Here is a 27,835-nt window from a genome sequence, read left to right on the forward strand (position 1 = left end):
GAACATGTACCTGATTAACAGACATACAGTAAATTGTGTCATGCTTTTCATCCTTTGAGATATAAAGTTTAATTTCAATATGCAATTTTTTACCATGGCTGCCTTAATTTTTTTCTTGAAAAAAATCATAGAATTATAGATAGAACACCTGAGCTGGAAAGGACACACAAGGATCATCCAGTCCAGCCCCTGTCCCTGCACAGACACCCCAACACTCCCACCCTGGGCATCCCTGGCAGTGCTGCCCAAACCCTCCTGGAGCTCTGGCAGCCTCGGGGCCGTGCCCATTCCCTGGGGAGCCTGGGCAGTGCCAGCACCCTCTGGGGAAGAACCTTCCCTGATATCCAGCCTGTCCCTGCCCTGGCACAGCCCCAGCTGTTCCCTCAGGTCCTGTCCCTGTCACAGAGAGCAGAGGTCGGAGCTGCCCCTCGTGAGGAGCTGCAGCCCCCAGTGGGGTCTGACCTCAGGGTGAACAGACCAAGTGCCCTCAGCCACTCCTCGTGTGGCCCCTCCCGAGCCTTCCCTATTTCTGTGTCCCTCTTTTGGACACTCTCCAATAACTTCAGATCCTTCTTATATTGCAGTGCCCAAAACTGCCCCCTGGACTTGAGGTGGGGCTGCACCCATGCAGGGGGCGGGGGAGCCACCCATTGTTCCAAACTGGCCCTTGATACTCCAGGGGTTTCATCTGTAGCCTTGTACAATCAGCCCCGGGTGGTCACAGAGGCTGACTGTCGGGAAATGAGGTGCACAGAGAGCACTAAGCAGGCAAATGCTGCCTCTTTCCTCCGTCCCTGCAAGTGCATCTCCCATGCACTGAGTCTGCTCTCACACCCTGGTCACACATCCCTCCTGACCCTGAGCTCCCAGAGGAGCTCAGATGATGCAGTCTCACACACATACTGGTACCTGCCTCCAGAACAACATTTTCTGCTTGAGTTGGATCTAAAGAACGAGGTGCTTCTGACTCAAAAATCCCCTGTGGCAGAGCATCTGCAGCTCTGAAGGCAGTGGTAAACTGCCCTCCTTGCCAAACATTGAATTCTCATCTCCAGCTGCTGTGTCTTGCCAATCATTTACTTCTTTAGCATGGCTGAGGTCAAACAAATCCTCCAAACTCTCATTCCATGTACAGCCTCCAAACAGATTGACCCTGGTTCTTGGAGGAGGAAGCTTATGAATTAATGATCAGCCTGCAGGCCAGGGTAATATCTCAACCTCGATGTACAGATTCCTTAAGTCATACTCTGTTCTACATTTAGCTGGGAATTTATCTCAGGTTGTTGACAATGACTCTGCACCTGACTGTATGTATGGATTCAGGTTTTAAAATTCATCCCCAGGCAGGCTTGGAAGCAAGCTCGAGGGCAGGAGGGGAGCGGAGGCGGCTCAGGGCTGTCAGCTGGAGGCGATCTGCCGGAGATGTTGAGTTGTGTGCGTGGGAAGAGCTCAAAATTAGTATTAATTTTAAAATCCTGGGATTCTAGAGCAGGCTCCCGGTGCCTGGCTCCCAGCTTGGCTCCTGCAGCCCGGGCAGAGCCAGATCCAGGGGTTCACCCAGCAGGAGCCACACCAGGGGAAGGAGGCAGCTCACGTCCGTGCCCTGTGCTCTGTGAGGGCTCTGTGAGAGCTCTACTTCCAGAGGGAACCCAGAATCATGGAATCACAGCATCATTAAGGTCAAAAAAGCCCTCTAAGATCATGGAGTCCAACCACTCCCCCAGCATTGCCATATTCACCGTGAAGCCATGTCCCCAGGGGCCACATCCACACATATTTTGAACAGTTTCAGGCACGGTGATTCCACTATTCCATGCCCTCTGTCCTGGGCAGCCTATGCAAGGGCCTGACCACCCCTCCAGGGAAGAAATCTCCCCCAGTATCCAACCTCACCCTCCCCTGGCCCAGCCTGAGGCTGGTCCCTCTTGTCCGGTCCCTGTTCCCTGACAGCAGAGCCCGACTCCCTCCGGCTGTCCCCTCCTGTCAGGAGTTGTGCAGAGCCAGAGGGGCCCCCCTGAGCCTCCTTTCCTCCAGGCTGAGCCCTTTCCCAGCTCCCTCCGCCGTCCCCGCTGCCCCGCTCCCTCCCCGCCCCTCAGGGTCCGTGTCCTGCGGGTCCCGCGGGGGCCGCCAGGGGGCGCTGTGGGTCCCGCCCCGGGCTCGTTGCTCGGCAACCGCCCGGCACCCAGGGGCGGGGCGCTCTGCGCGCGGCGCGGAGCGATGACGCAATCAGAAAGCGCGGCACGGGGAGAGGGAAGGGCGGGGGGAGGCGAGGTGTGCGGGCCGGGACCTCTCCCCGCGGCGGTGAGTGCGGCCGGGCCGGGCCGGGCTGGGCCGGACCGGGCGGGGCGGGGCGGGGCAGGACGGGGCCGGGCCGGGCCGGGCTGGCGGCCCCGGGCCGCCCCGGGCGGGTGTCGCCGGGGCGGCCGCGCCGCAGGGTCGCGGTGGGCGGGGGCGCCGGGCGGGGCGGGCGCTGAGGGCGGGCGGGGCGGCGCGGCGGCAGCGCCCCCTGTCGGCGGCGGGCGCCGTGCCATGTGGCCGTGCTGGCTGTGCCCGCAGGTGCCGCGCGCCATGGCCCCCCCCAAGGACATCATGACCAACTCCCACGCCAAGTCCATCCTCAACGCCATGAACGCCCTGCGTAAGAGCAACACGCTCTGCGACGTCACCCTCCGCGTGGAGCACAAGGACTTCCCGGCCCACCGCATCGTCCTGGCCGCCTGCAGCGACTACTTCTGCGCCATGTTCACCAGCGAGGTCGGTGCTGCCGCCGGCCCTGGGTGCTCCGTGGGTGGAGGAGGCAGGGCCGCCCAGTGCTTGGGCTGTTCTCTGTTGAGCTGCTCAGCAGCTGGGCCAGGATCCCCCGTGGGGGCCCAGGATCCCCTTGTGGTGATCCTGGAGTCCGCTGGATACTCCCTGTGGTTGCTCAGCATGCCCCGTTGTGGTTCTTGATCCCTTCATGGTGGTTATGGGTGCCTCAGGAACCCCCATGGTCGCCCTGGATTTCTCCATGGTGGCCCTTGGTCTCTGTGAATCCCCCTATGCTGGCCCTGGAGCCCTCTGGGTTCTGTCCTGGTGGCCCTGGAGCCCCTCGAGGTGATTCTGTGTCTTAGTGGCTCCGGAGCCATTTATTGTGACCTGGTGGGGAGTGAAAAGGTTGTGGCCTTGATTCGTGGTCTGCTGTGACCACCCTGTGCCCAGGGAGCTGCCAAGCCAGAGAGTTCTGATACATTTATTTATTTTTCTAGTGGTGATTTGTGGTTTCCGTGGTTCCGGGCATCTTTCCTGCCTGGCACAGAGCTGTGGGAGCCGTGCTGGGGATTCTGGGCAGCCCTTGCAGTGCAAGGGAGGGTGTTTGATGCCTTCCCTGGGCTGCCCGTGGCACTGGCTGAGAGCTGGGCTGTGCTGCTCCCCTGCCATGGGGGGTCACTGGGGCTGGGGCGGCTCTGAGCCCCGGGCGCTGCACCCAGCACATCTCACCTGTGAGCACCTTGGCTCTCAGCCCTTCCTGTGAGACTTGCACTACCTGTGTGCAGTTTTCCTGAGTCACTGACAGGCACTGCCTCAGCTGGAGCTGGCACTCACTGCTGAATGTCAGATGCTTTGCCTGGCTTTGTCTTATAAGTTGGAGTCAATCTTTGCAGTTTTTTCTTATGGAAAATGCTTTCCTTATCCTGCCACCTTCCCCATGAGGAGGGAGAAACACTGTTAGGTAGCTCACAGGTCCTAAAGCCCTCCCTGCTAGCCCAAGAGTCATTGCAGCAGAGAATGATTTTTTTCTTTGTTTTACCCAGGCACGAAGGCTGTGGCAGAGCTCTCTGTGTGCCCACTTATCTCAGTGCTGTCAGGGCAGCAGGTGTTTACAGTCCTGTGCAAAGAAACCAAAATGATGCATGTGTGGCCTGACCTCAGACCAATATATTTTTTTGTCCATATCTTCATGAAATTTGTCAATTCATCGGGTTTGTGCTCTTTTTCTGCATAAAGGAAATGTAATTAGATGAAGAAAACACACAAAGCAAATTTAATCCCTGGAGGATGAAGTTCTCTGATCTCCAGTAGCTATAGGTGCTCAGCAGTACAGAGGTATCTCTGCTTCTCTGGGTTTGCCTCCATGTTCGTGTGAGTGCTTTTGACTTCTGGACTTGGTCTGGCAGTGTGCAGAGATCCAGTCACTCCACGTGCTCCAGAATGTTCTTTGTGGCTGCTAACAAAGGCTGGGTGTTGATGTGCTTTGGGTCTGAGCTGTTCGTTACACTCATTTTAACTGTAACATCATAGTGACCTTCATTCAGACGTGTGACTCTTCCTAGGAAATTAAATTCTTCCTGGGAAAACAGCTGTGCTCAGTGGGCAGAATTGCTTGCTCTCTCGTGCTCCCACAATGCCTCTGCTTTAAGGGTTTATTTTCTTTTGCTTGGTTTGTGTTTCTTCCACGCTTGCTTCTTTGTTATGGAAACCCTGAAGTGCCCAACCTGCCAAGGGGCACACAATTACAGAGTGTTTGTGGGAGAGCTTCCTTCCAGGAAGGGGCAGCTTGCTGAGCCTCAGAGTGGCCATGTTTCCCGTGTGTGTCAGCGAGTGTGTCAGGGCCTGTGATGGGACAGTGCTTGGACACTCGCCAGGCACCTGTGGGTGCAGGGTTTGGGTGGTGTCACGGACTGACAGGCCCTGCCAGGGCTTCCTCAGCACTCCATTGCTTGCCTCCTGCAGCTCTGGGAACTGCTTGGCTTCTCTGATGTGCCAGGCTGGGCTGCACGAGGCTTTGATCAGAATTGATCTTGGGGCTATGCCATGGCATTCCTGGCCTTTTCTCCTGGGGTTATGCCACAGTATTCCTGGTGTCACATCTGTGCATAGCCAGTACAACACTGGAACTGTCAACAATACTGTTGCCATAAAGAACTGCCTTTGCCTCTCTGTGTCTCAAGTTTCCTTCCTTCTCTTACTTCTGACTTTTAACATTCTAAAAAGTTCTCAGTCTAGCATAGTATTCGTTTCTTCCCATTTTCTGTTCCCGTTTTGCAGCATGAGGAGAAGCCACTGATCATCTGATGAACCCCAGGCTTTTTGCAACACTTTCCTTTGCCCCTTTGCTGAGTAGTGTGGGAGAACTGAAACACCATCAGTTTTACCTGCAGGGTTGTTCCTTGTAGTGAAAATTGCAGACTAGTTTTATCTCCCCTGGATCTTGGCTGTGCACTGGTATTTGTTTGTCCAAGTTAACATAACTTGGGATCTTTTAAGAGCTGATTACTGGCTCCACCTCAGAAGGAAACGGTTCTCTCTTCTCTTGGAGGCTGTGTTCTAGAAATTGAAGGGTCCTTTCCCCTCAGAACAGAGAAATAGTATTCTGAAAGTAAATAACTGGTGTTTCCAGGTTCTTACATGGTCAGCTTGTCTGTGCTGTGATTGCTCTCCAGGGTACAGTGAGCCACACATTAGCACTGTCATGCCAACAATTCTCTTCCCCTGTGAGAAGAAATTGGGGTTTATTCCAAAGTACTTTTGTGTATCTGCATTAGTAAGGGCAAAAACAAGAAGTAGCCTTGGGTAAGAAAGGAGTTGCAAAATTTTAGACCCATTCTCTTGCTTGATTGTCGTGGTTTAGCCCCAGGCAGCTGCCAAGCCCCTCAGAGCCCTGTGCTTGCTCCCCCACCAGCAAGATCAGGGAGGGAGTCAGAAGGGCTAAAGCTGGAAAATTTGTGGGTTGAGATAAAGACATTTTAATATGGAAAGCAAAAGTCACACATGCAAACAAAGCAGACCCAGGAATTCACTCCCTGTTTCCCATGGGCAGGCAGGTGTTCAGCCATCCCAAGGAGAGCAGGGTTCCAGGACATGTAACAGTGACTTGGGAAGACAAACACCATCACTCCAAGCATCCTTCCCCTCCTTCCTTCTGCCTCCACTTTATATACTGAGCATGATGTCCTCTGGCCTGGAACATGCCTTTGATCACTTTGGGTCATCTGTCCCAGCTGTGTCTCCCCCCAGCTCCCCACACACCCCCAGCCCCCTGGCCAGCCTGGCAGTATGAACAGCAGAAAAGGCCTTGGCTCTGTGTGAGCACTGCTCAGCAATAACAAAAGCATCTCCATTATCATCCCTACATTCAGCACAAATCCTAAATACAGCCCCATGCCAGCCACTGGGAAGGAAATAAACTCTACCCCAGCCAAACCCAGCACAATGATTTATGGGTGGAATGGAAAAAGCAACATTGTGTCTCACAAAAGAGCTGTAACCTGCAGCCCCTGCCTTAAGCCTTTCAGCACCTTGGGCATCTTGAGGTAAAACTCCTGAGGCCTCAAAGTGACTGTCCTTAGTTGTTTTCCTGAATGCTGTGGTTGATTTTGGGATCTGTACTGCTGCACACCTCCTATGGATGGGCTGCTTGATTCCCTTCAGGGAGAGTGAGCAGAGCTCTGCTATTAAACAACAAAGTGGGAAACCAGTCTGAAATTCTGCCAGCAGAGATGTGTTTGGTGCCACTGAACAACCTCAGAAGTAAACAGTGAACACCTTGGAGAGGAGAGCTGCCTGGCCTGTGTGTTGGTTAGCATTCTATGACCATCATTTTGCATTCTGAGTCCAAGGATGTGGCTGCATGGATGGACCAGGGACTGTCTGTGTCCCAGCAGCCCAGCTCTGAGCACTGCAGGCAGTTCTCTATTGCTGCACACACAGGCTGGAGCTCAGCTCAGAGCCCTCATGAGTCTGAAAGGCTGAAAGAATTGGGATTGTTGAGTCTGGAGAAGGCTCTGGGGTGGCTTTCCAGTACCTGAAGGGAACCAGCAAGAGCATGGATAGAGACTGTTTTCACTGGGTTACAGGAGAAAGGGAAATGGCTTCAAACTGACAGAGAGAGTCCACAGAAGGTCCCTTCCAACCAAGAGCAATCCATGATTCTGTGTTCAGAATCAAGTTGTCTCCACACTTCGACCCTTCTTTAAGGTATGATGTTAGGATCCCAATTCTGCATCATACACATTAGATGAAGTTACATGAAATACTTCCTTCCTACTAGACATTCTTAGCATGTGAGTAAACTGAGCAAAATAACAACCAAGTAGTGGAGTGTAGCAGAAATACAAGGGAAGCAGGAAGTAATCATCTGTATGGTATTAGTGTTGGCCTTGTGGTTTGTGTTGTGGTCACCAATATAAAGAGAGTATGTACACGGTTGGTTGATTGTGGGTCAGGAGCTTCTTTATCAGCTCCAGGCTCATGTGTGAAGAACTGATGCTTACAGCTATCAGGAGGTCAATAGAAGTTTGTAACATCTTTTTTCCTAAATATGGGTGGTCTGTGTCTTAATTTGCTTACTAGAATCATCTGAACATCTTGTCTGATCAGTTCTGAACTTTGGTGGCATCTTTGTCCTTTGTGCTACAAACAGCTTAGTCTTGGTTCGGGAATGTTTTGTCTGGCCCAAGGCAGGAACTGGTTTTAGCTTCTGAATGCAATGCCTGGCCTGTCACACAGCCGGTCAGACAAGGCAATTTGCTGTTCCTTCCCAACTTTGGAAGCCATAAAGATTGTTCACTGAGTCAAGAGATTTGAAAAGCCTCCTCTCTCAAATTCCTTCAAGGGTCACCCTTACCTCCTGTACTTCTGTGCAAGTGTATCTCTGCATGATAGACAGGGCTCAGTCCCAGCAGGCATCTCTGGGTATGAAAGGACTGAGCCTTCCCCTGTGTCATGGAGTGCCTTGCAGGAGTAGCTTCCACTGCTCTTATTTTCTGTGTTCTGTATCACCTCCTTTTTCCCCAGCTGTGGCAGATGTGAAGCTCAGTGATGGTGCTTTGGCCATGCTTTCTGCTCCCTGAGCCTCTGCCCAATTGGCTGTACCAACTTTGGGCTCATTCTTGGCAAGAGAAGCCATGGGCTTTCATCTGCATTGTGCTTGCACTGGTGGTGACTGCTCCAGAAGTCAGGGGCTGGTTTTGCAGCATGCCACAGGAAGATCATTATCTCTTGAGGTGCAGCCATGCTGCTGAGCTGGCAGCAGCTGCAGGGTGTGATCAGTGAGCCCACCAGCCAGTCCATTGGTCAGGAATCATTGGGTGCTCTGCCAGCAGCTCTGTGCTGGAGGCACTGAACCATGAAACTGAAGCTTTGTCAAATATAATCTGTTTTGTGCAAATTTGATGGATTCACAGAATTTGCTGTTCCCAAAGATTGACCGTTGAGAGGATAATGTTCCTTAGAAAAATAATTATTCCAGAATTAATCATAGAGGTGATTAAATAGTCAGGGGACAAAGTCTGGATTGTGTAAGTGCCATCACTGCAAAAACTGTCATTTTACTTTGTTTCATTTTAGGAATGAAGTTCACCATGAGCTTGAAGAATTAATCAGGAAACTGATGAGTTGAGAAAGCTTTTTCTTTGGCTTGGTTTTAGAGAAGAGTGGTGAAGATGTCCAGGTGTTGGACAGGAAAATTGCATGTCAGTAGAATTGAACTTGTTCAGGTTTAGGGCTGGACATGCCCAGGGAGAAGTTACCAAAGCTCAGGCAGAAGGATGTCCTTCTGATAGGGGGCACATAGAAGCCACATTTCTGGGCCACAGAGACACTTGGCAAAACTCCCAAAATAAGGAAGAAATTGATAAGCCAGCTCAGCAGCTGTGCTGAATTCAGCTCTGAATGGGTAGAAGGTAATTCTGGCAGGGGCATGTTGTGGCCACTGACTCACAGCCACTGACTCCAGAAGTCCCCTGAATCAGAGGAAGAGAAAGACTGAGCATGGGACTAATTAGCATAAGAAGCGAGGAAATCTTTAACCAATAGAAGTTAGAAGGCTAATCAGTAAGAGAACTAGATAGCTTGTAGCCAATGAACATTACTACCTTTGTTTGCTAAAATGTGTTAATAGTAACCAGTTTTGCCAGTCTGGCTGGCTTTGGGGATTTGGGGGCTTTGGCCCTCAGCCCCCCTTTCTGTGCTGAAGTGAAATGAATCAAATACCCAGACTCTGGGTGTGGATTGGCCTCTTTCACACTGAGTAAAAGAACCTGGTTTGGGCCAGCACCTAGGTGGGGACTCCAAGTGAACTGCAGCATGTCACACACATCCAGCTCAGGGAGGAATTCCCTTGGAATAAAGCTTGCAGTACTGCATGGGAGAGAGAGTTTAGTTGTCTTGCACAGGTGACACATGTGATCTCTGCTGACTCAGATCTCAGCTTTTACTGTGCAGTCTGACTATCCTTTTGATCCATAAAGAACTATGTCTCTTACTCATTTCTGTAAGTGAATTCTGTAGGGAAATCCCCTCCTTCCCTATATCCTTTCAGTGAGCACCAGAATAGAAAGGACAAATCTCTGTTGAAAGCTCTGACAGATCTTATTTTCAAACCTACTGAGGGTTGTGGGCTTTCTGATCACGTTAATGAAAAATAAGGCTGTGTCTCCCTTTTAATTTACAGCTCTCAGAGAAAGATAAACCCTGTGTGGATATCCAGGGCCTGACAGCCTCCACCATGGAAATCCTGCTGGACTTTGTATATACAGAAACTGTGCATGTGACAGTAGAAAACGTCCAAGAATTGCTTCCAGCAGCATGTCTGCTTCAGCTGAAAGGTAATTCAAAGATTAGCACAAATTGCATCATTGGTGCTGTTTAGAGATTTGGTTTGTTTGACCCTCTGTGCATGGAAGAGAGACTGGGGGAGGAATGATATTTGTAAGTAATTATTTCAAACTTCTCTTTTCTTGTGCTCTGAGGTCTCTTTGGTAGAGGAACAGTTTTGGGTGCAAAACAAGATGGTAAAACAGGTTCCATTCTTTGGACTACTGTACTTCTGCAGGAGGATTCCCAAGAGGAATTGTCAGCTCTGTAGCATTATTACAGCTCAGTATTACAGCTCAGTTAGATTATTATAATCAGCAATCTTAGATGTCGTTTGACCTGCCTTCACAGTATGTCTGGGTCAGTAACAGACTGGTTCTGTCATTGCACATGCACCTATGGAGCTATCCCAGACAATTATCCCAAATCCCAGACAGCTTACCTAAAAGTTATCATAGACCTAGAAATCTGGTGCTGTATCCACTAGCAGACACATTAGTGGTTTATAATCCATGAAGCTGAGTACAACTCACATTGGAGTCTTCCTAGTATCAGATTGATGTAATTTTTTCATTGGAATAGAACAGCCAGAGCTCACACCAGCCCAAACACATGGTCTGCCTGCTCCAAGTGTCTTCAGTTTCCAAAGCAATACATGCATGTGTTTGTTTCTGTAGTGCTTTTACTTGTTATTTGGATTGGATTTTCATTATTGCTTAGAACTTTCTTTTTTGAAGGCCTTGCCAAAGCAGTGGATTGATAGTAAGTGTGCAGTGCTCATTCACCCCTCCAATTTTCCGTAGGTGTGAAACAAGCTTGCTGTGAGTTTCTAGAAAGCCAGCTGGATCCATCAAATTGTTTGGGCATTCGGGATTTTGCTGAGACACACAATTGTGTGGATCTAATGCAAGCTGCAGAGGTCTTCAGCCAGAAACATTTTCCAGAGGTGGTTCAGCATGAAGAGTTTATCCTCTTAAATCAAGAAGAGGTTGAAAAGCTCATCAAGTGTGATGAAATTCAGGTAAAACCTGAAAGGTACCATTACTGTGCAAAGCACTGAAACAAAACATTGAAACCAGTCAGTAATTAGTCCATACTCCTGGGATGGACTCCTCATACAATTCCTGAATTTGAAATTTCATTTTCAAGAGGTGTCTATTTTTATTTTTGCTAGTTTGTAATTGTATCAATACCATGTAGCCTCTCTGTAAGAATTTGTTGTCACACAAGTGTTTCTTGCAAGTCAGTCACAGTCAGTTAGTTCCCTTTGCAGAGTTATCGGCCCTTCATTCCCTCCTTTCCCTGGAGAAGATAAGTTGTCTCAATGCCTACATTTCAGAAATAGCCTCAAGCCTGAACTTCTGTTTGCCTGCTGCACAAAGAATCCTGGGATGGTTCAGGGTGGTCTGACTCTGCCAGGGATTACAGGGAGATTTAGTTCCCTGAAGGTGAGCTTCTGGAGGGTGTGCTGTGTGACTGGAGCATGTCAAATACATTTTTCCAACTTTTCCATTAATAAGTTTAACATTCCCTGATAATGAGGAGAGAGCTTGACTATTTATTGAGGTGGATTTTGTCAAGAGCTGATGTTTACTGCAGTAGAAAGGCTTGAAGCAGTCACTGCTCCGAGTTCAGGGGAACAGGAATGCCTGGAAGCAAACGAGTGTGTGGAATATCTTTAGTGGTACTGTATGCCAGTACAGGGATAGCCAGAGAATTGTTGATGTATTCTTTGAAAGTGGTCTTCAGCCATATCAACATCCCCTTGTTAATGAGCTGCTTGAGAAAAAGCATGTGAGGCAGTGGTGAAGGACCCAGCTCCAGCTGGGGTCTGCAGGGGAGGAGGCTGAGTGTGCTTGGTGTTTGACAAGCTGCAGTTTTGTGCTGTGAGGGGCTGAGCTCCTCTGGGTTGTGATGCTACTGGGAGCAGCTTCTGGGCTGGGAGTAGAAAATAATGAGGAACTTCAGAATGACCCAGCCAAGCTTCTTGGATGATCTGCTCAGGAAAAGTGACATTCCTTGTGGATTGATCTTGCAGCAGGCAGTGTGTTGGGCATGCACTATTGTACCTTAAGAATATGTGACAAATAGGGCAGGGGATTCTCCCCCTCTTCTCTGTCCTTGTGAGACCTCACCTGGAGTGCTGTGTCTAGGTCTGGGGTTCTCAGCACAAGAAACAGGTGAAGCTGTTAGAGAGGGTCCAGAAGAGGCCACAGAGATGTTCTGAGGGCTGGAGCCCCTCTGCTCTGGAGCCAGGCTGGGAGAGCTGGGGCTGTTCACCTGGAGAAGAGGATTCTCCAGGGAAACCTTATAAAGGGGCTTATAAAAAAGAGGAAGAGTGACTTTTTTACATGGGCAGAGACTGATAGGACAAGGCTTAACGGTTTTAATGAGGATAGATTTAGATTTGATGTTGGGAAGAAATTCTTCCCTGTGAGAATGCTGAGACCCTGTCACAGGGTGCCCAGAGAAGCTGTGGCTGCCCCATCCCTGGAAATGTCCAAGGCCAGGCTGGACCAGGAGCAAGCTGGTCTGGTGGAAGGTGTCTCTGCCCATGGCAGGGGGTGGAATGGGATGGGCTTTGAAGTCCCTTCCTGACCAGTCCAGGATAAGGAGCAGATCTCTCTCCTGCTGTGCCAGCACAGAGGTGCTGTGTGGAATCAAGAGCGTGGTAAGGGAACACCCTCAGAAAATCTCTGGGCTGCTCAAGAAGTGCAATGACAGGTCCTCACTGTGATCCTGCATTTAGTGTTACTCATCATTTATCAGAAAACATAAATGATTCAATGAATGGTAAAACTGTTAAATATATCTGAGGACATTCAGTTCAGGAGGGAATAAATCAACACAGGATTATTGCATTTAAAGAGGAGGTGGGGAAATTGGAAACAATACAGTAGTCTGCTCTCCTTTTGTGAGCTCTAATTGTCCTTCCCCGGTAATTCCAAGAGAAAGAGGCCATTCCAAATTACACTGTAACAAATATAAAACAATGGTGTAGAAGAATGCCTTACATAATTAACCTCTGTGGCTCTCTGCTTCAAAACATTCTGCTTGACAGCTTCAAACTGGATTTCAAAGGGGACCAGTCATAGGCTGGTGGGAAGGCTCAGTCCTTTCATCACACACAGGCTCTTCTTTTATCTTCATATTTAGTCTCAGTTAACAGACTGTGTGATAATAAATTCATGTCTGATTTCCTTTTACGTCTGATGATCTGATAGATGTGCAGAAAGAAAACAAAGTCTAAGTAATTTATAATTTATATATAAGTAATAAGTTATATATATATATTTACAATTCTTTTGCTTTTGGTAATCATAGATGTTCAAAGCATCTGTGGTCCATTACAGTATCAAATTTGGCTGATTTAGTCAGTGTAATCTCCAGAAGTGGTGTAAGCACCAGCATGTGCTGGTGCTAAATGGAGACAGAAATAAACTAGTGATAAAATAAAATAAACAGTAGAAATAAACAGTAGCATTCATACCCTGGGAATCTCCATTCTGAAATCCTTTGTAGTTTTTAAAAGGTGGATTGAAACCATAAAGGTACCTGCTCTGGCTGGAGTGTGTGAGGGGCAGTGCATAGGCACAGGGCTGCCAGGGCCTAGGGCAGACACTTTGCTGAGCAAAGGAAACATGATTCTAATCATCTCTTTGATAACACTTGGAATTTTGCAGGGTCACAGCTCCTGCTCCAGAGAACTGGGGGAGCTGTCCTGTGAGTTCACACTGACAGTGGATGGAGCTCTCAGCTCCAGGCTCTGCTCTGCACCGTAGCACTTACTGCTCTGGGACTTGGACTGCCCATGGTTGATCTCAGCTGCAGGGGAAAAAGCAAACACAGGTTTATGGAAAAGAAAGTGAGGGAATTCCCTGTGCTTCTGGGGCTTTCCCAAAGGGACTCCTAGCTGAGGGGTCCTGCTCCCTTGCTCACTGTGAAGCAGTGCAGCAGCTGAATGTTGTGAGCTTCACGGCAGTAGCTCCCGTTCTGCTGCCGCCTGATCAGGATGTGCCTCCTGTGCAGGTGGACTCGGAGGAGCCGGTGTTCGAGGCGGTGATCAACTGGGTGAAGCACTCCAAGAAGGAGCGCGAGGCGTCGCTGCCGGAGCTGCTGCAGTACGTGCGGATGCCGCTGCTCACGCCGCGCTACATCACCGACGTCATCGACACCGAGGTACAGCGGCCACTGCTGCTCCTGCCTGGCCTCTGCTGGCCCCAGAACGGCTGCAGAGCCCTTCTGTGCTGCTGCTCTTTGGTACACTGTGCAGCTGTCCCTGCTCAGCACAGCACTGCTGTCACACTGAGCTGTGTTTGCTGTGCCAGCAGTCACAGCATCCCGCTCTGCAGCCGCAGGGTGCCCTCTCCAGAGCCCTTAGATATCCACAGCACCTTCCTGTTGTCATCCCTTACAGTCTCCAAGTGCTTTCTGCCTTCATTCCTAAGCACTGGCACGTCCCCTTCCCCAGGCTGAGGATTGCTGGCATTGATCTCAGGGAGGTCATGGCTCCTCAGAAGGTGTCTGACATGCAGATGGCCAGCAAGTACCTCTGAGTGAGAAACACAGCAGCTGTGTGGGTCCAGGACCAACACACAGCCAAAAGCCACAGCTAACGCTGCTGCTTTGTGTTCTGGGATGTTGCAGAGGCAGCCCAAAATGGGGACAATGCAAAGTGACAATTAAACTTTTAAGTGCAAGTTTAATTCCAGACAGTAAGTGACCCCAGGCAAGATTTCAAAGGAAGGCCCAGAGAAGGTCAAACCATTCTTCAGGTTAGATGGTGATGGGATGTACTCAAGGATTACTACCCCTTGTCACCTGACAGGTGCTGAATGGTGAATGACAGACATTTCTCTATGTCAGGAAAAGGCTGATTTAGCAACAGTCATCTCAGATGTGATAGATTATGGATTTTACTTAATCAGGACAACCTAATGGACTGTTGTGTTAGGTTGTGCCAGAGCTAGAGAGTATTCAGTCAGATTATCATGGTCCACTTCAAACTGAAATTTAAGTTAATGGAAAAGGGACTGGTACCAAAACAAATATATCCGTTCCAAATCCAGCTTGAGACAGAGTGTGTACAGCCCTCAGCTCTCAGAGTGAACATGGAGAGTGACCTGTCCAGTCTGGCAGTGCCACACACTGGTGGCACATCCTCAGCTCGGGGCAGTGGGGAGAGTAGAGTGTTGGCCCCATGTGGCTGCCTCACACAGACACCAAGAACCTGTAGAGTTAAATCTGAACTTACTGAAGCAGCATGTACACCCTACACCCAAGGGAAAATGAGTGCTGAGCTGAAGGGAGGTTGGTCCAGGCCTGTGGCTAGGGAAGGGAATTACACGGCATTGTGCAAGGAGGAGACTGTCCTTGAATGCCCCCCAGCTCTTCAACAAGACCTCAGTGTTCCTGTTGCCTCTTCACAATTGCATGTCCTGTGTGCACAGTGATCAGGGCAGTAAATCAGCTGAACAGTTCCATTGTGGTGTGCTGTCCCTCTCTTCTCCAATGGCAGGTGCAGGACAAGTTATGTGGGGCAGATCAAGTGTGGTTTCACTGCCAGTTCCCCTTCGTAGTCGTACTTCTGCTGGCTTAAATGGAGCAGAAGTGGCTTTTCCTTAGTGTTCCAATGCAGCCATTTTCTTGAAGGAGCCTTCAGTGCCAGACTGTGAGGATGGAGCCATATCTGCTCAGATGCAGTCTGGTCTTCAGTTGCCTTTGTGTTTCCCTGCACCAGGACCCGCACACAAGTCCTTTTGCTGCTGTCTGAGCTGGTGAGAGTTGGCTTTAGGAAGGTTCTTCTGAGGTTTCCTAAAATACATTGCATGCACCAGTGACTCATGTTTCTCCCCAGCCCTTCATCCGCTGCAGCCTGCAGTGCAGAGACCTCGTGGATGAAGCCAAGAAATTCCACCTTCGGCCTGAGCTCCGCAGCCAGATGCAAGGACCCAGGACACGAGCACGTCTGGGTGAGCAGCAGAAAAAGCACCCTGAGAGGGGCCAGGGCACTGGCAGGTGTTGTGTCAGACACCTTGTCTAATGCCTTGAAACTGTGTTGATGTTCTTCACAGCAGTAACTGGTCATGCCATGGTCCCCAGCGGGACAGAGAGGGAACTGGAGCAAAGGACAGAGGTGCCTCTTTTATAGAGTATGATTGCTTAGTGCCAGTGTGGGGACTAGCTGATTGCCTTTAATCCCAGGCCCTGCTGTGGCCTTCAAACCAGTTTCCTGAGTTGCTGGTGCCTGCAGATGCATTTGTCCCAGCATGCAGCTGTCCAAGAACTGTGGGAAGAGTTTCTTCCTGTCTGAACAGGTAGGTATCAGAGTCCAAAGTAGAGCTGTGAGATGAGTGGCAGCTGCCTTGCAGTGACAGCAAGTTTCCAGAGAGAATTGAACAGGGGAAAGTGCAAGGAGGGAGATAGAGATGTCCCTCTTCCCCTTCAGAGGTGCCTTTTTTTTTCTCTCTAGCCTTGTTAAGGCAAGTAAATGATGATATCTTCCTTTATTTCAGTAACTTCTACCAAGCACGGTCACTGAATTGTTCAGAAAATGCTTGTCTTAGGACTGTGAGCACTCAAGAACAACATAAAAGTAGGCCTGACCTACAGAAGAAGGAAAATTATTTAACTGGCTTCTTCTGTGCCATGCCTGTGTCCTGGTGCACTCCAGGACACAGGACACTGCCATCAGTGCCAGCAGGGACCACTCTCCTTGCAAGGAATCCTCCCTGTGTGTTCTCCAGTGCTGCTGCAGGTGTGGCGGAGAGAGATTCCAGAATCCCTTTGTGGCCTCTTGTAGGGGACAGAAAGCAGTTTAACCACAGAAGGAGGAGGGCAGATTGGGTTTGTCAGAGACACACTGATCAGACTTCTCTGGCCTGAAGGAAATGTTGTTATGCTCAGCCTGTCATGGCATCAGCCTTCCAGTATCTGAAGGGACCTACAAGGAAACCAGAAAGGGACTCTTCATCAGAAACTGCAGCTTTCACACTGAAAGGGGAAATCTAGGGGAGAAATTCTCCCCTGTGAGGGTGGTGAGGCTCTGGCACAGGTTGCCCAGAGCAGCTGTGGCTGCCCCTGGATCTCTGGAAGTGTCCAAGGCCAGGCTGGACCGGGCTTGGAGCAGCCTGGGATAGTGCAAACTGTCCCTGAACGTGGAATGACATGACCTTTAAAATTTTTTCCAACACAAACCATTTTGTGATTCTATGATTTTAGAAAAACACATTTCATTTTGTTCTTAGTTGAAATACTCCACCTGATAAAAAAGACATTAAAAATTGTTTTATTGTCTAATTGTATGGCTTAAAACTGCACATTGATGTTGAGGTTCATCCTTTGGATTCAGCCCTAGCTGTTTTAGTTGATTCCATACCATCTGATATCAGCAGTGTGTCACTTTAAACTGTGATCAAGGCATGTATTAACTTTGCATGGGAGGAGCTGAAGTGATTGCCCCTTTAGCTTTCTTACTGGAAAAGAGGCTTTCCAGGATGTTGGAGCTCTTGTGAATCCTTCCCAGTTATTTTTATATTACTCTTCATCTGAGGTGGCAGCTTTCTGCTTTGTGACAGAAAAAGTCTTGTTAAATGTTTGTTGCTTGGTGTTCAGTCCTTGTGCAATGAAAGGCTGGACAGTCCTAAATTCTAGTGACAAACTCACTGTTCCAAAAAGGGCCCAAGGAGTCGAGGGGATGCTAAGCTGTTCTAAACCTGAGACAGAAGCCTGCTTCCAGGCAGTGATTAGAGGGCAAGTTGGAACTCTCCAGGTCACAGCTGTTATGGAGCAAATAAGAAAAATTCAGAGAATTCATCTCAGAGAAAATAGAGGAAAGGCAATTTTGAAATAAAATGCACAAGATTTAAGAGACAATTCCTGGGAAAATATTTAATTGGTTTTCCAAGCTTCACACAGCCTGACTTGTTTCTTAGTTACGTGGTGAACAAAGTCCCCTAAATCAGGCCTGAATATCACTTGAGACCATGAGGAGACTTTGTGCTGTGAGGAGGCTGCAGGAAAGCAGCCATTCTCCTACAGATTCTGTGGGGTGGTGAGAGGTTTAGGAAAAACAGCAGAAAGGATCCAAAAGGAGATATAAAGGAGTGAACTTCACCACCTGTCTCAGGCAGCTTGTCTTTTCAAAGTGCCTCTGATGTTAGGAGGAGCAGCCCTCCATGAGCCAGCTCCTAACACCTCAGTCAGCTGTCTGCCACATGTCTGAAGAGTTTCTCCCTTCTCTTTCTTGCTGAGCACAGAGGGAGTGTTGAGTTTGTGAGGGTCCCCAGGAGGTGAGATGAGGAATCTGACTCCATGTTCTCAGAAGGCTGATTTAATATTTTATGCTATTATGTTATATTAAAGAATGCTATACTAAAACTATACTAAAGAAAGAGAAAGGATACAGACAGAAGGCTTAACAAGAATGATAACAAAAACTCATGACTGACTCCTCAGAGTCCAACACAGCTGATGGTGATTGGTCATTAAGTAAAAACCATTCATATTAAACCAATCAAACATGCACGTGTTGGTAAACGGTCTCGAGACCACATTCCAAAGAAGCAAATACAAGAGAAGCAATCAGATAATTATTGTTTTCATTTCTCTCTGAGGCTTCTCAGCTTCCCAGGAGAAGAAATCCTGGCGAAGGGATTTTTCCAGAAAATACGGCAGTGACAAGGGAGTGTGATTGCCTGAGCCAGGTTAGGTCCCTTCTCCAGAGCCGAGGCAAAACCAGGGATTTAGAGGCAGCTTTGTGCCAGGGAAGGCTCAGAGATTCTTCAGGTTGTTCCCCTGAGGTGACCCTTTGGTTGTGAAGGGATTGACTTGGCTTTGCTGTCCCTGTGTGCCTCAGGAGCTAACGAAGTGCTGCTGGTGATCGGCGGCTTCGGCAGCCAGCAGTCCCCCATTGATGTGGTGGAGAAATACGACCCCAAGACCCAGGAGTGGAGTTTCCTGCCGGTAAGGATCTGCTTCTGACCACCACTGGGCTGACCAGGCTGTGAGCCAACACTGAGCCTGCAGCACCAGCTGGATAACAATCTCCTTGGGCTGTCCTGTGCAGTCTGCTGAGGATTTCTGACAGAAATTCTTTAGAGATTTACATGGTGAATACTGAAACCACTTCAGCTTGCAAAGTGACTGAGGGAGAGGGGGTTGTTGTCATAGACCTGATCAGCTGAGCCTGCAGAGACCCACATCTTGGTTGTGGGAGTGAGAACTATCATGTTTCTTAGTGAAGGGGTGTGAAGATTTAAGGTTAGTGAAGATAATTGGAATGTCAATAGGAACCGTGTAATCAGTGCAGTCTTAAGGCTGCTGCGTGATCCCACTGCTTGCAGTGTTTTGGAGCATAATGGGAAAAGAGAATTCCTGCACTGAGGAGTATTTACCCAAATTAAAATCACCTTTATCTGTGTGAAATGGTGGAGAACTGCCTTTTCTTCAGTATTGCCTGTCAGGGCAGACTCAATATCACCTAGTATTCCAAAATTCTGATCTTTTTTGGAGGCTGAAAGCTTCATCAAATATTCAGAGTCCCTCCTTTTTCCCATTGCCAGTGGGAGGCCAGCAAAATCATCCCAAATGCATCGAAGGTTATGCAGCAGCACAGGATTAATGACCTTTAGTGTGAAATATTTGAGTGCAGAGGGACACGGTCCTGAGAAGAGAGCATGGCCGGGGGAGGCAGGCAGAGTCACTCAGGCTGTGTCCTTTAAATCCATAGTGCTGCCTGCCCTGCTCCCAAAGGAGCAGCAGGAGAGGTGGAAGAGCAGGGCTTGGTCTCCGTGCCCAGCACTGTTTGTGCCTGTGACCTTGGTGTTGCTTTGCTGTCCCAGAGCATCACCCGCAAGCGGCGCTACGTGGCCACGGTGTCGCTGCACGACCGCATCTACGTCATCGGGGGCTACGACGGGCGCTCCCGCCTCAGCTCCGTGGAGTGCCTGGATTACACCTCGGACGAGGACGGCATCTGGTACTCCGTGGCTCCCATGAACGTGCGGCGAGGGCTGGCGGGAGCCACAACCCTCGGAGGTACGTCCTGGTCGCTGCCAGGGCAGAGCAGCCTGTTCTGCTCCGGCCTGAGATGCCCTGAGCTGCTGTGTGAAGAGTGGGCTGGCTCTGGGGGAGGAGGGGAGCCTGAGATTCTGCCTTCTCATCGCTGGGATGCAGAAATGGAAAACTTGCCCACATATCCTGAGAGGAGCTCTGCCTCCGCTGCATTCCTGCAGCATGTGTCTGTGAACTGGGGGAAAGGGGCTCTGTGAGAGATTATGGAGTGGGAAGCTCTGAGGGTGGTGACAGTGTTGGGCAACACTGAGCACAGGACACCAAATACAGCTGTGACCATCCACACTGGGGTGACTGGAACATCTGCAGGAAAGGAGTGAGGACTTTGGGGAGGAACTGACATGAGGCTCACCACCAGCAGGGTTTGGTTTGGGCATGGCAGTGTTTCAGTGGTTCTGCAGCATGAAAAAAAATGGCCAGATTGTGTGTGTTCTCTTTCATCCATCAGCAAGAAGCAGATTTAAGGGCCAGATGGAACTTGGGTTTGTTTGTTGGGCTTGTGATCCAGGCTGAGCCTGGGTTCATCTTGGTTCCTGGTGTGCCATGGTCTGTTTTCTGTGGTTTGCAGTCCATGTTGTAGCTTTGCTCCGTGTGTGAGGGCCCTGGTGCTCCTGGCTGACTGGCTGGGTGCCGCTCTGTCCCTGCAGACATGATCTACGTCTCGGGGGGGTTCGACGGGAGCCGCCGGCACACCAGCATGGAGCGCTACGACCCCAACATCGACCAGTGGAGCATGCTGGGAGACATGCAGACAGCACGGGAGGGAGCAGGGCTTGTGGTGGCCAATGGAGTCATCTACTGCCTGGGTAGGTACCCTCAGCACCTCTGGGAGCTGTGCAGAGCCTGCCTTTTTACCCAAGTGACCATTCAAATGCTGCCTGAGCAGCCCCAGCCTGTCACGTCCATGTTAGAGGAGGTTTAACCTCCCAGCACTCACAGCTGTGTCACTGAGGGTGCCTGACCTCACTGTTCCCATTACAATGGCTTGGACTGCAGCTGCCATCGCTGCAGGGAATGCTGCACACTGCAAATGAAACACAATTTACACACACTGCATGTGAGGGATGGCAGGAGTGTGGAGGATAAGCAGTCCCAGCTGAAGCTTTGTGTGGCCTGGGCAGTGTCTAAATGCCCAGAGATAAAGCAGGTAGCTGTGGGACAGAGGGTGCACCTGCAATGGTGGCTGTAGTGCTCCAGAAATGTATCCTGTGCTGTCTGTTTTCCAGCTTCTTCCTGTAGCACTCATTTCAGTTTCAGAGCACTACACCAGCTGTGAATATAGTGAGATTGCCAGAGGACAGAACACTCTGAAGCTTGTTCTGTGGTCACCTTCTAGAAAAGGCAGGCCCAGCACTGCACCCACCTCCGTTGCAGTCCTGTTCCTGGGGAGTCACAGATCTTAGGCACTGGTTTGATAGAGCCACTGGATGGTTTGGGTTGGAAGGGATTTCATCTCATTCCACCCCCTGCCATGGGCAGGAACGCTTTCCATTAGATCAGGTTGCTCCAAGCCCTGTCCAACCTGGCCTTGAATAAACCAACCACATTCATTCCTCTTCCTCCCCAGGGTGGATGGCAGCACAGAGATTTTAGTATCTGCTTGTGAAACAGCTCTTGAGAGATCCCAGCCTACACCACTCAGCCTTGTGCAGCTGCAGCACAGACCTGGGAGCTGCACATCTGCAGGGCTGCACCAGCAGTGGCCTCAGTGTGCTGAGGCAGCTCCATGGGACTGGCCTGGTTTGCTGGTTTGGGGAGGTGATGCTCTCCCACATGGCCCAGGGCAGTGTGGGGGCAGAGCTGGCTCTGGGCTGGCTGCAGGATGCTCTGCCCCACCAGGATGGGCTGTGCTGATGGCAGTGCCACGCTGTGCTCAGGGCCCACCAGGCATGGTACTGCTCTCTGCACAGAAAACATTCTCCCCAGGTCAGCCCCATGGTTTGCTCCTGTGTTTTGTTTCAGGAGGCTACGATGGGCTGAACATCCTGAATTCTGTTGAGAGGTATGACCCCCACACTGGACACTGGACAAATGTCACTCCAATGGCCACTAAGCGCTCAGGTAAGAGCCCACAGTGGAGTCAGAAATGGCACAGATAAATGAGTGACACACTCATGTGCTTTCAGAAGGCTAATAACATTTTATTAGGAGCCCATTCCTCTTGATACTCTAGTTCACTATAGGTGGACCTGATTGGTCCTTTAACCAAAACACCCTCACCACTGGCTAATTAAGAAGACACCCATCTGTAACCAGTCTTATGGGAAAACAACTTATTACAAACACCACCTGTGGACTGTTTAGTATTTGACTATCATTCTTTCTCTCCAGCTCCCTCAGACCAGTTCAAGGGAAAGCTTATCTGGCTTTCTCTGACCAGACTGTCACATGCACACCCACAGTGCCTTGAGGTTGGTGTGTTTCCTGCTGCACTGAGGGAGCAGTCACTGCTGCTGTGTTCTGCTGCCCTGGAGGATGATCTGGCCCCAGTGGGTGGGTTGGCTTTGAGAAAGGAGGATTTTACTGGCTTGAATTCCCAAGAGAAATATTAATTTTCACATGCCTCCATCGCAGGCCAAGGTGTGTACAGAGGAATGCAGTGGCAGGGTTACAGGTTACAGGGAGGCAGATGAAATGCTGGCTGACTCCCACAAGGAGCAATGGCTGGCATGGAGGAGAGCTCCCAAGGCACAGACTGACCACAGGCCAGGCTCCTTCACCTGAGCCCTGCTCTGGGGCAGCACTGCCACAGCACTGTCACCCAGCAGTGGGCTTACACAAGTGGTGCCGTCACCCAATAATTATTCCCCACCAACTCTTCTCTTGTCTCTCTGCCTAGTGTTCTATCCAAGCTTTAAGTTGATAGTTGTATCTAAAAAATACAGTTTAAACCCTACTTTTGGAGTATCTTTGTGTTTAAACTCTCCTTCATTTCTCAGAGAGGTTGTCATGGGGCTCCTGCAGCTCCTGTGTGCTCAGGTGTGTTGACCTCCTGCTCTGTGTGCCTCAGCCTCCTGCTGCCCTGGCCCTGCCTGTGTGTGCACAGGAGGGTTGCTCTGTGCCTCCACACCTGTGTGCCTCCCAGTGCTTACAGCTTAGATCCTCTTCCAAATCCCTTTTGAAGTTGCTTTTTCTCTAGTTCTTTCAATAACTGGCCCTCACAGCCAGCCTGGGCAGCCCTGCTCCATGTGATCCCTGTGCAGTGGTCCTGGTTAGGGACAAGTACTGGGTACTCAATAAAATTCGGCTCTGTTCCAAAAATATTTCTGTTTTCTTGTGCCTGCGGTGGCATTCACCAAAACCCCAATCTTTAAATATTTGTGACAGGGATATTCCTGTTAAATGTTGCTTTATCAGCCAAGAATGGATTTGATTTAGGAGTTGGGCACTTTCCACATCCAGGAAGGCCGTACATATAAAACACAGGATAAAATCTGCAGGTTTTTCTAGGTCAGAGGCACCATGTGAGGTCAATCCATGAATCTCTAGGAAGCTTGAGGATCAGATGGCTTTCCTCAAGGGGCCTGCTTTGGGCACCAGAGAAGGCTGACTCTGGACAAGACCAAAAGCAGAGTTCAAGCTTTCTGCAGCAGGCATTTCCCAGCTCTGTGCTCCCCACAGGAGCTGGTGGCTTTAGTGGCTGTGCCTTGGCTGCAGCGTGAGCTCCTTGGTGCCACAAGCCAGCAGGAACCTGCTGAGGCTCTTGTCCCCAGCACTGGCTCAGCTGGTTCCTTCCTTGGCACTGTGACCTGGAGTACCAAGATCTGAAACGTGCCCAAGGGCCTTTTTTTGCTCAAGTTTTTGTGCTGCCACTCATAACACCCCTAACTACTCCCACCTTAGGTGTGAGTGCTGGTGACCTTGGACCCTGCAGGATTTCTTTTGTCCCCAAAAAACCCTCTAAGATTTATCCACGGGCAGATGTTTGAAGTCCAAGACCAGGACTAAGAGTAATCTTGGCTTTATTCACAGAGATCATTTCCTCCTTGTTTCTTTCCACCTCCTAGGACAGGTTCTGGAGGGAAGTTACCTCTCAGAGACTGGACCCAGTTTCCCTTGGTTTGGTCTCTTCAGCCAAAGCTCCTGGAGAGCCCACTGGGCCAGCCTGGCCATTCCCAGCTGTTCTGGAGCTCTCAGCAAGGACAGACAGGGAAAGGCAGGATGTGTTTAGTGGAACAGAAAGCCTCTTAGACCCTGTTTGTAAAGAAACAGATGCATGCCAGGGTAGCTGGCTCATTTCCTTCAGGATATTGATTAGAGCAAGAGTTCCATGTGGGTGGTGACAGCCTGACAGGGCTGACTGTGCTCCCAGGAGCCCCTGAGGCCACCAAGTGTCTGGTAATGTCACAGTGTCCTCCAGTGCTGTACCTGAGGGGGTGCCAAGGAGGAACCAAGGCTGGTGGGGGTTATTTGCTACTAGTCTCAGAAATTCCCAGTTGGAGCAGCATGTTATTGTCTGCTTTCACTGTGAGAACACCTGTTCAGGCAGCTGCTCCAGCCACCTTTGCCTCTGCAAGAGTGTAGAAACCAATTTTCATTTTGTCTTCCAGAGGAGTAATGTCAGGGAAATCCCTCCTCCAGCTTTGCATGGAGCAGTGTGCAGCTGCTCTCCAGGCCACAGCCAGGAGCTGGGTGACACCAGAGACTCAGAAGCACCAGAGGAACCTGTCTCTTGCTGACAGTCCTAGCCAGCTGCCTGCCAGCAGAGCGGGCCTGGTGCTGCTGTGCTCACACACCTGTGGTCAGGTGTCAGCCCAGGTAAACCTCTTGTGCTGCTTTGCTGCCCGGGCCCCCAGCCCCAGAGCCAGCAGTGTTCAGTGGAGTGAGATGTTTTCATGTTTCATATTGGAGACAACAACAACAGAAGACACAGTTACCAGCTCTTTTGGGGGAGGTACAAGCATAAAGAATGTCCAGTGGGGAGGGAGGAATTGACCTGTTCACCTTGCGGCAGCGAGCCCGGTGCCGCCGGTGTCACTCGTGGTGTGACTGTGCCACCTTCTCTCTGCAGGGGCTGGCGTGGCTCTGCTCAATGACCACATCTACGTGGTGGGTGGGTTTGATGGCACTGCACACCTCTCCTCGGTGGAGGCCTACAACATCCGCACCGACTCCTGGACCACGGTGACCAGCATGACCACGCCGCGCTGCTACGTGGGCGCCACCGTGCTGCGGGGCCGGCTCTACGCCATCGCCGGGTAAGGCAGGGCCCTGCAGCTCTGCGTGCTCAGCAAGTGACCCCAGGGGACACAGCTGCTGCCCTGGCACGGGGCCTCTCCTCTGTGAGAGGAGATACCCTCAGGGTCGCTGTGCCCGACCAGAACAGGCAGCATGTGGAATGCCACTGGGCCGCTTCTAGCCGGGTAGCGAGGTCAGTGCGGATCCAGGCGCCTCGGGCCGGGCAGCTCAGCCTGCTGGTGGCCGGGTGTCCAAGCCCTAAGCGCCCTGCAGCCTTGGCTACCTTAGCAAGCTCAGTGATTATCAGCTCTTAGTGATTTCCAGCTCTTTTATAGTTTCAGCTCTTAGCTTGCTAAGGTGCTGGCCTCAGTGGCTTCCATGAAAGCAGACGGAGAGAGAGGAGAAGGCAGCCCCAGAGATTCCACGATGGTTTTATTTGGAGGGTTCGTGAAGGGTTCCGACAGCAGCTCTTCTCCCAGAATGGGCTAAGGTGGCCTCTTATATTGGGTTAGGGGGACTCAGGAACTGACCAACTGTAAGGGTTAGGGAGAGTGGCCTGTGGGGTCACAGAGAGATAAGCTAGGCCTGGAGGACCTGAGTGAGGACTTCAGGCTTAGCTACTATGACTTAGCATTCCCTTATCTCTAAGCCTCCACACACCATGGGGCTTGGGCCATCTCAGTGTCTGCTACAGCAGCACAAAGGTTCAGTGTTGTATTTGCAGGGAATGCCTGATGAAGGCAGGAATGATGAATTTGACTCCATGTTCTCAGAGGGCTAATTTTATTACTTGATTATACTATGTTATATTAAATAATACTATACTATACTAAAGAATACAGAAAGGATACTTACTAAAATGCTAAAAAGATAATCCTGAAAGCTCCTCTTTCCAGAGTCTCGACACACCTTAGCCCTAATTGGCCAAAGAGTCAAAACAACTCCTATCAGAATCCAATGGAACAATCACCTGTGGGTAAACAATCTCCAAACACGTTCCACATGAGCACAACACAGAAGAAACAAATGACATAGGAATTGTTTTCCTTTTCTCTGAGGCTTCTCAGCTTCCCAGGAGAAAAATCCTGGGCGAAGGGATTTTTTCAGAGAATGTGAATGCCACAGTCCAGGGCCCAGGCAGGCAGGAGAGCAGCAGCAGACGGCAGTGGCAGCCTGGTGCAGGGGCTATGATTTGGGCTATTCCAGCCTCCCAGGAAGAGCTCTGAATGCCTCAGCCTCTTCCTCCAGCACCATCCTTCATGTGTAACCTTCTGTCCTGGCAGATACGATGGCAACTCACTGCTGAGCAGCATCGAGTGCTACGACCCCATCATTGACAGCTGGGAAGTGGTCACCTCCCTGGGCATGCAGCGCTGCGACGCCGGGGTCTGCGTCCTGCGGGAGAAGTGAGCAGGAGGGAACTCACAAAGAGAAACAGTCTAAATGTCTCGGCTGGAGGAAGAGTCCCAAGTGATTTGCAGTGACTGTTCTTGAGAGTTGTGGATGCTGTGGGAATAGGCACCGGAACAGCAGCTTTCTGTGCTGCTTGTGACTAGAGCATGTGCATAACTGTGTGATCTCAGCAGTCATTTGAAATCAGGGGCTCTGTGGGAGGCTGGAGGAAGGGGATGAATGGGTCAGGAGAAGCTGCACTCTCTGCTGTTCCTGTGGCTCAGTCTGTGGGCAGAGCAGAGTTGCCCCAGCCTGGTCTCAGGCAGCCTGGTGACCCCTCCCAAGGACATGTACATAGCCCTGGGTCACCTCTTCAGCCCCCGCAGGACCCCGCGGGTCCCCGGGTCGCTCTCAGCCGTGTGGATGTGCGAGGCTGAGCCCAGCTGCTCTTGTGTTCCAGCTTCAAATCATCGTGTACGTCCTGAATGTTCCAGCGTGCTCCCGAGCACCGCAGAGCCAGCCTGGGTGACGTGTGAGGGGCCCTGAGCTGTCGCTGTGTCTGCAGGGCTGCAGGCAAAGGAGTCGAAGGTTAAAGCTGTCAGCTGCTGTGGCCGGGGCCTGAGGCCACGGGGCAGAGGCAGGGGAGGAGCTCGCTGCCTGCCACAGAAGCATCTGCAGTGTTTGTGCTCTTGATCAGGTGCTCAGCAAGGTTCATCACATCGTGTTTCCTCAAAAAGCTTGACAGCTCCAGCTGCAAATGATGTGTGGCACCGGGAGCTTGGCTGTGCCCCACGCTGTGAGGAGGTCACCTGAGCTGAGGCCAGGAGAGCAGGGACACAGTGGCTGCTGCCCGCCAAGGTGCTGCTGGGTGAGTCACTGGGGTTTGTCCCCAGACAGGCCTGAGTCCAGCACACCCAAGGCAGCCTTTCACTCAAGTTCATTGTGTTGGTTTTCCTTTTATCTAGGATTTTTCTGTTTCCAGGGCTGTTCTGGAGTGACATCCAGGATTCTGTTTCGCCCTTTGTTCTCAGCTGTTTATTCCCCGGTCTCATAACTCCACATCCTGTGACACTTGCTATCCCTGGCCTGCCCCATGAGCCCAGGTGAGGCTCCATCAGTGGCTCACAGCAGCTCATGGAGCACTCCCTGCTCAGCATGTCCTGCCTCACTGCGTTCCTGGGAGCACGGGCTCCCCTCTGCCATCAGCTTGGCCCCACAGTGCCTGGGCTCCATGTAGTGCTGCTCGTTGGGCTTCCTGCTGACTCCTTGCTTGGGGACAGGGTGGGATCAGGGATGTGGTAGCATGACCTAATGATGCACTTTCAGCCAATGCTCTGACCTTCTGCGTTTGTTTCTATCACACAAGTGTTCTGTGGTTTTGTTTCCTATGTTTATTTTTTAATGAAAGTATAAAGAATAAAATATTTCCTGAGCCAGTAGGAGTTTAGCTTCTGTTCTCTACCTTCCAGACATATGACTGACTGCTGTGTGGAGGGTTTGTGCAAACCATGTATTAGACAGGCAGCTGCCCTCAGGTGTGTCTCTGCCCTGCAGCTTCAGCCCAGTAGTGAAAAACAGCTGCTCCATCTGTGGCACAAAGTCCAGCCAGGCCTGGAGA

At 50.6% G+C, this 27,835-nt stretch overlaps 1 protein-coding gene across 2 annotated transcripts; it reads left to right on the top strand.

The window, feature by feature from the left end:
* Window positions 1-2,217: 2,217 nt before the first annotated feature.
* Window positions 2,218-27,654, top strand: KLHL12 (kelch like family member 12; the record flags this gene model as incomplete). 2 transcript variants are annotated; one of them, XR_014616714.1, is made up of 13 exons in its annotated part: window positions 2,218-2,301; window positions 2,557-2,754; window positions 9,431-9,584; window positions 10,377-10,594; window positions 13,603-13,752; window positions 15,431-15,545; window positions 18,431-18,537; window positions 19,416-19,611; window positions 20,295-20,453; window positions 21,610-21,708; window positions 24,659-24,845; window positions 26,109-27,085; window positions 27,200-27,654. XR_014616714.1 is itself a non-coding variant. In XM_084220831.1 (12 exons), the coding sequence occupies 12 exons, from the start codon at window positions 2,218-2,220 to the stop codon at window positions 26,233-26,235; spliced, it is 1,794 nt and encodes a 597-aa protein (XP_084076957.1). In that variant the 3' UTR covers window positions 26,236-27,654. The 2 variants fall into 2 exon arrangements, 1 of the variants encoding a protein (XP_084076957.1); XM_084220831.1 differs by having other exon boundaries at window positions 26,109-27,654.
* Window positions 27,655-27,835: the final 181 nt, after the last annotated feature.

The sequence above is a fragment of the Fringilla coelebs genome (genome assembly GCF_963513975.1).
Source record: "Fringilla coelebs genome assembly, chromosome: 23".
Taxonomy (NCBI): Eukaryota; Metazoa; Chordata; class Aves; order Passeriformes; family Fringillidae; genus Fringilla; species Fringilla coelebs.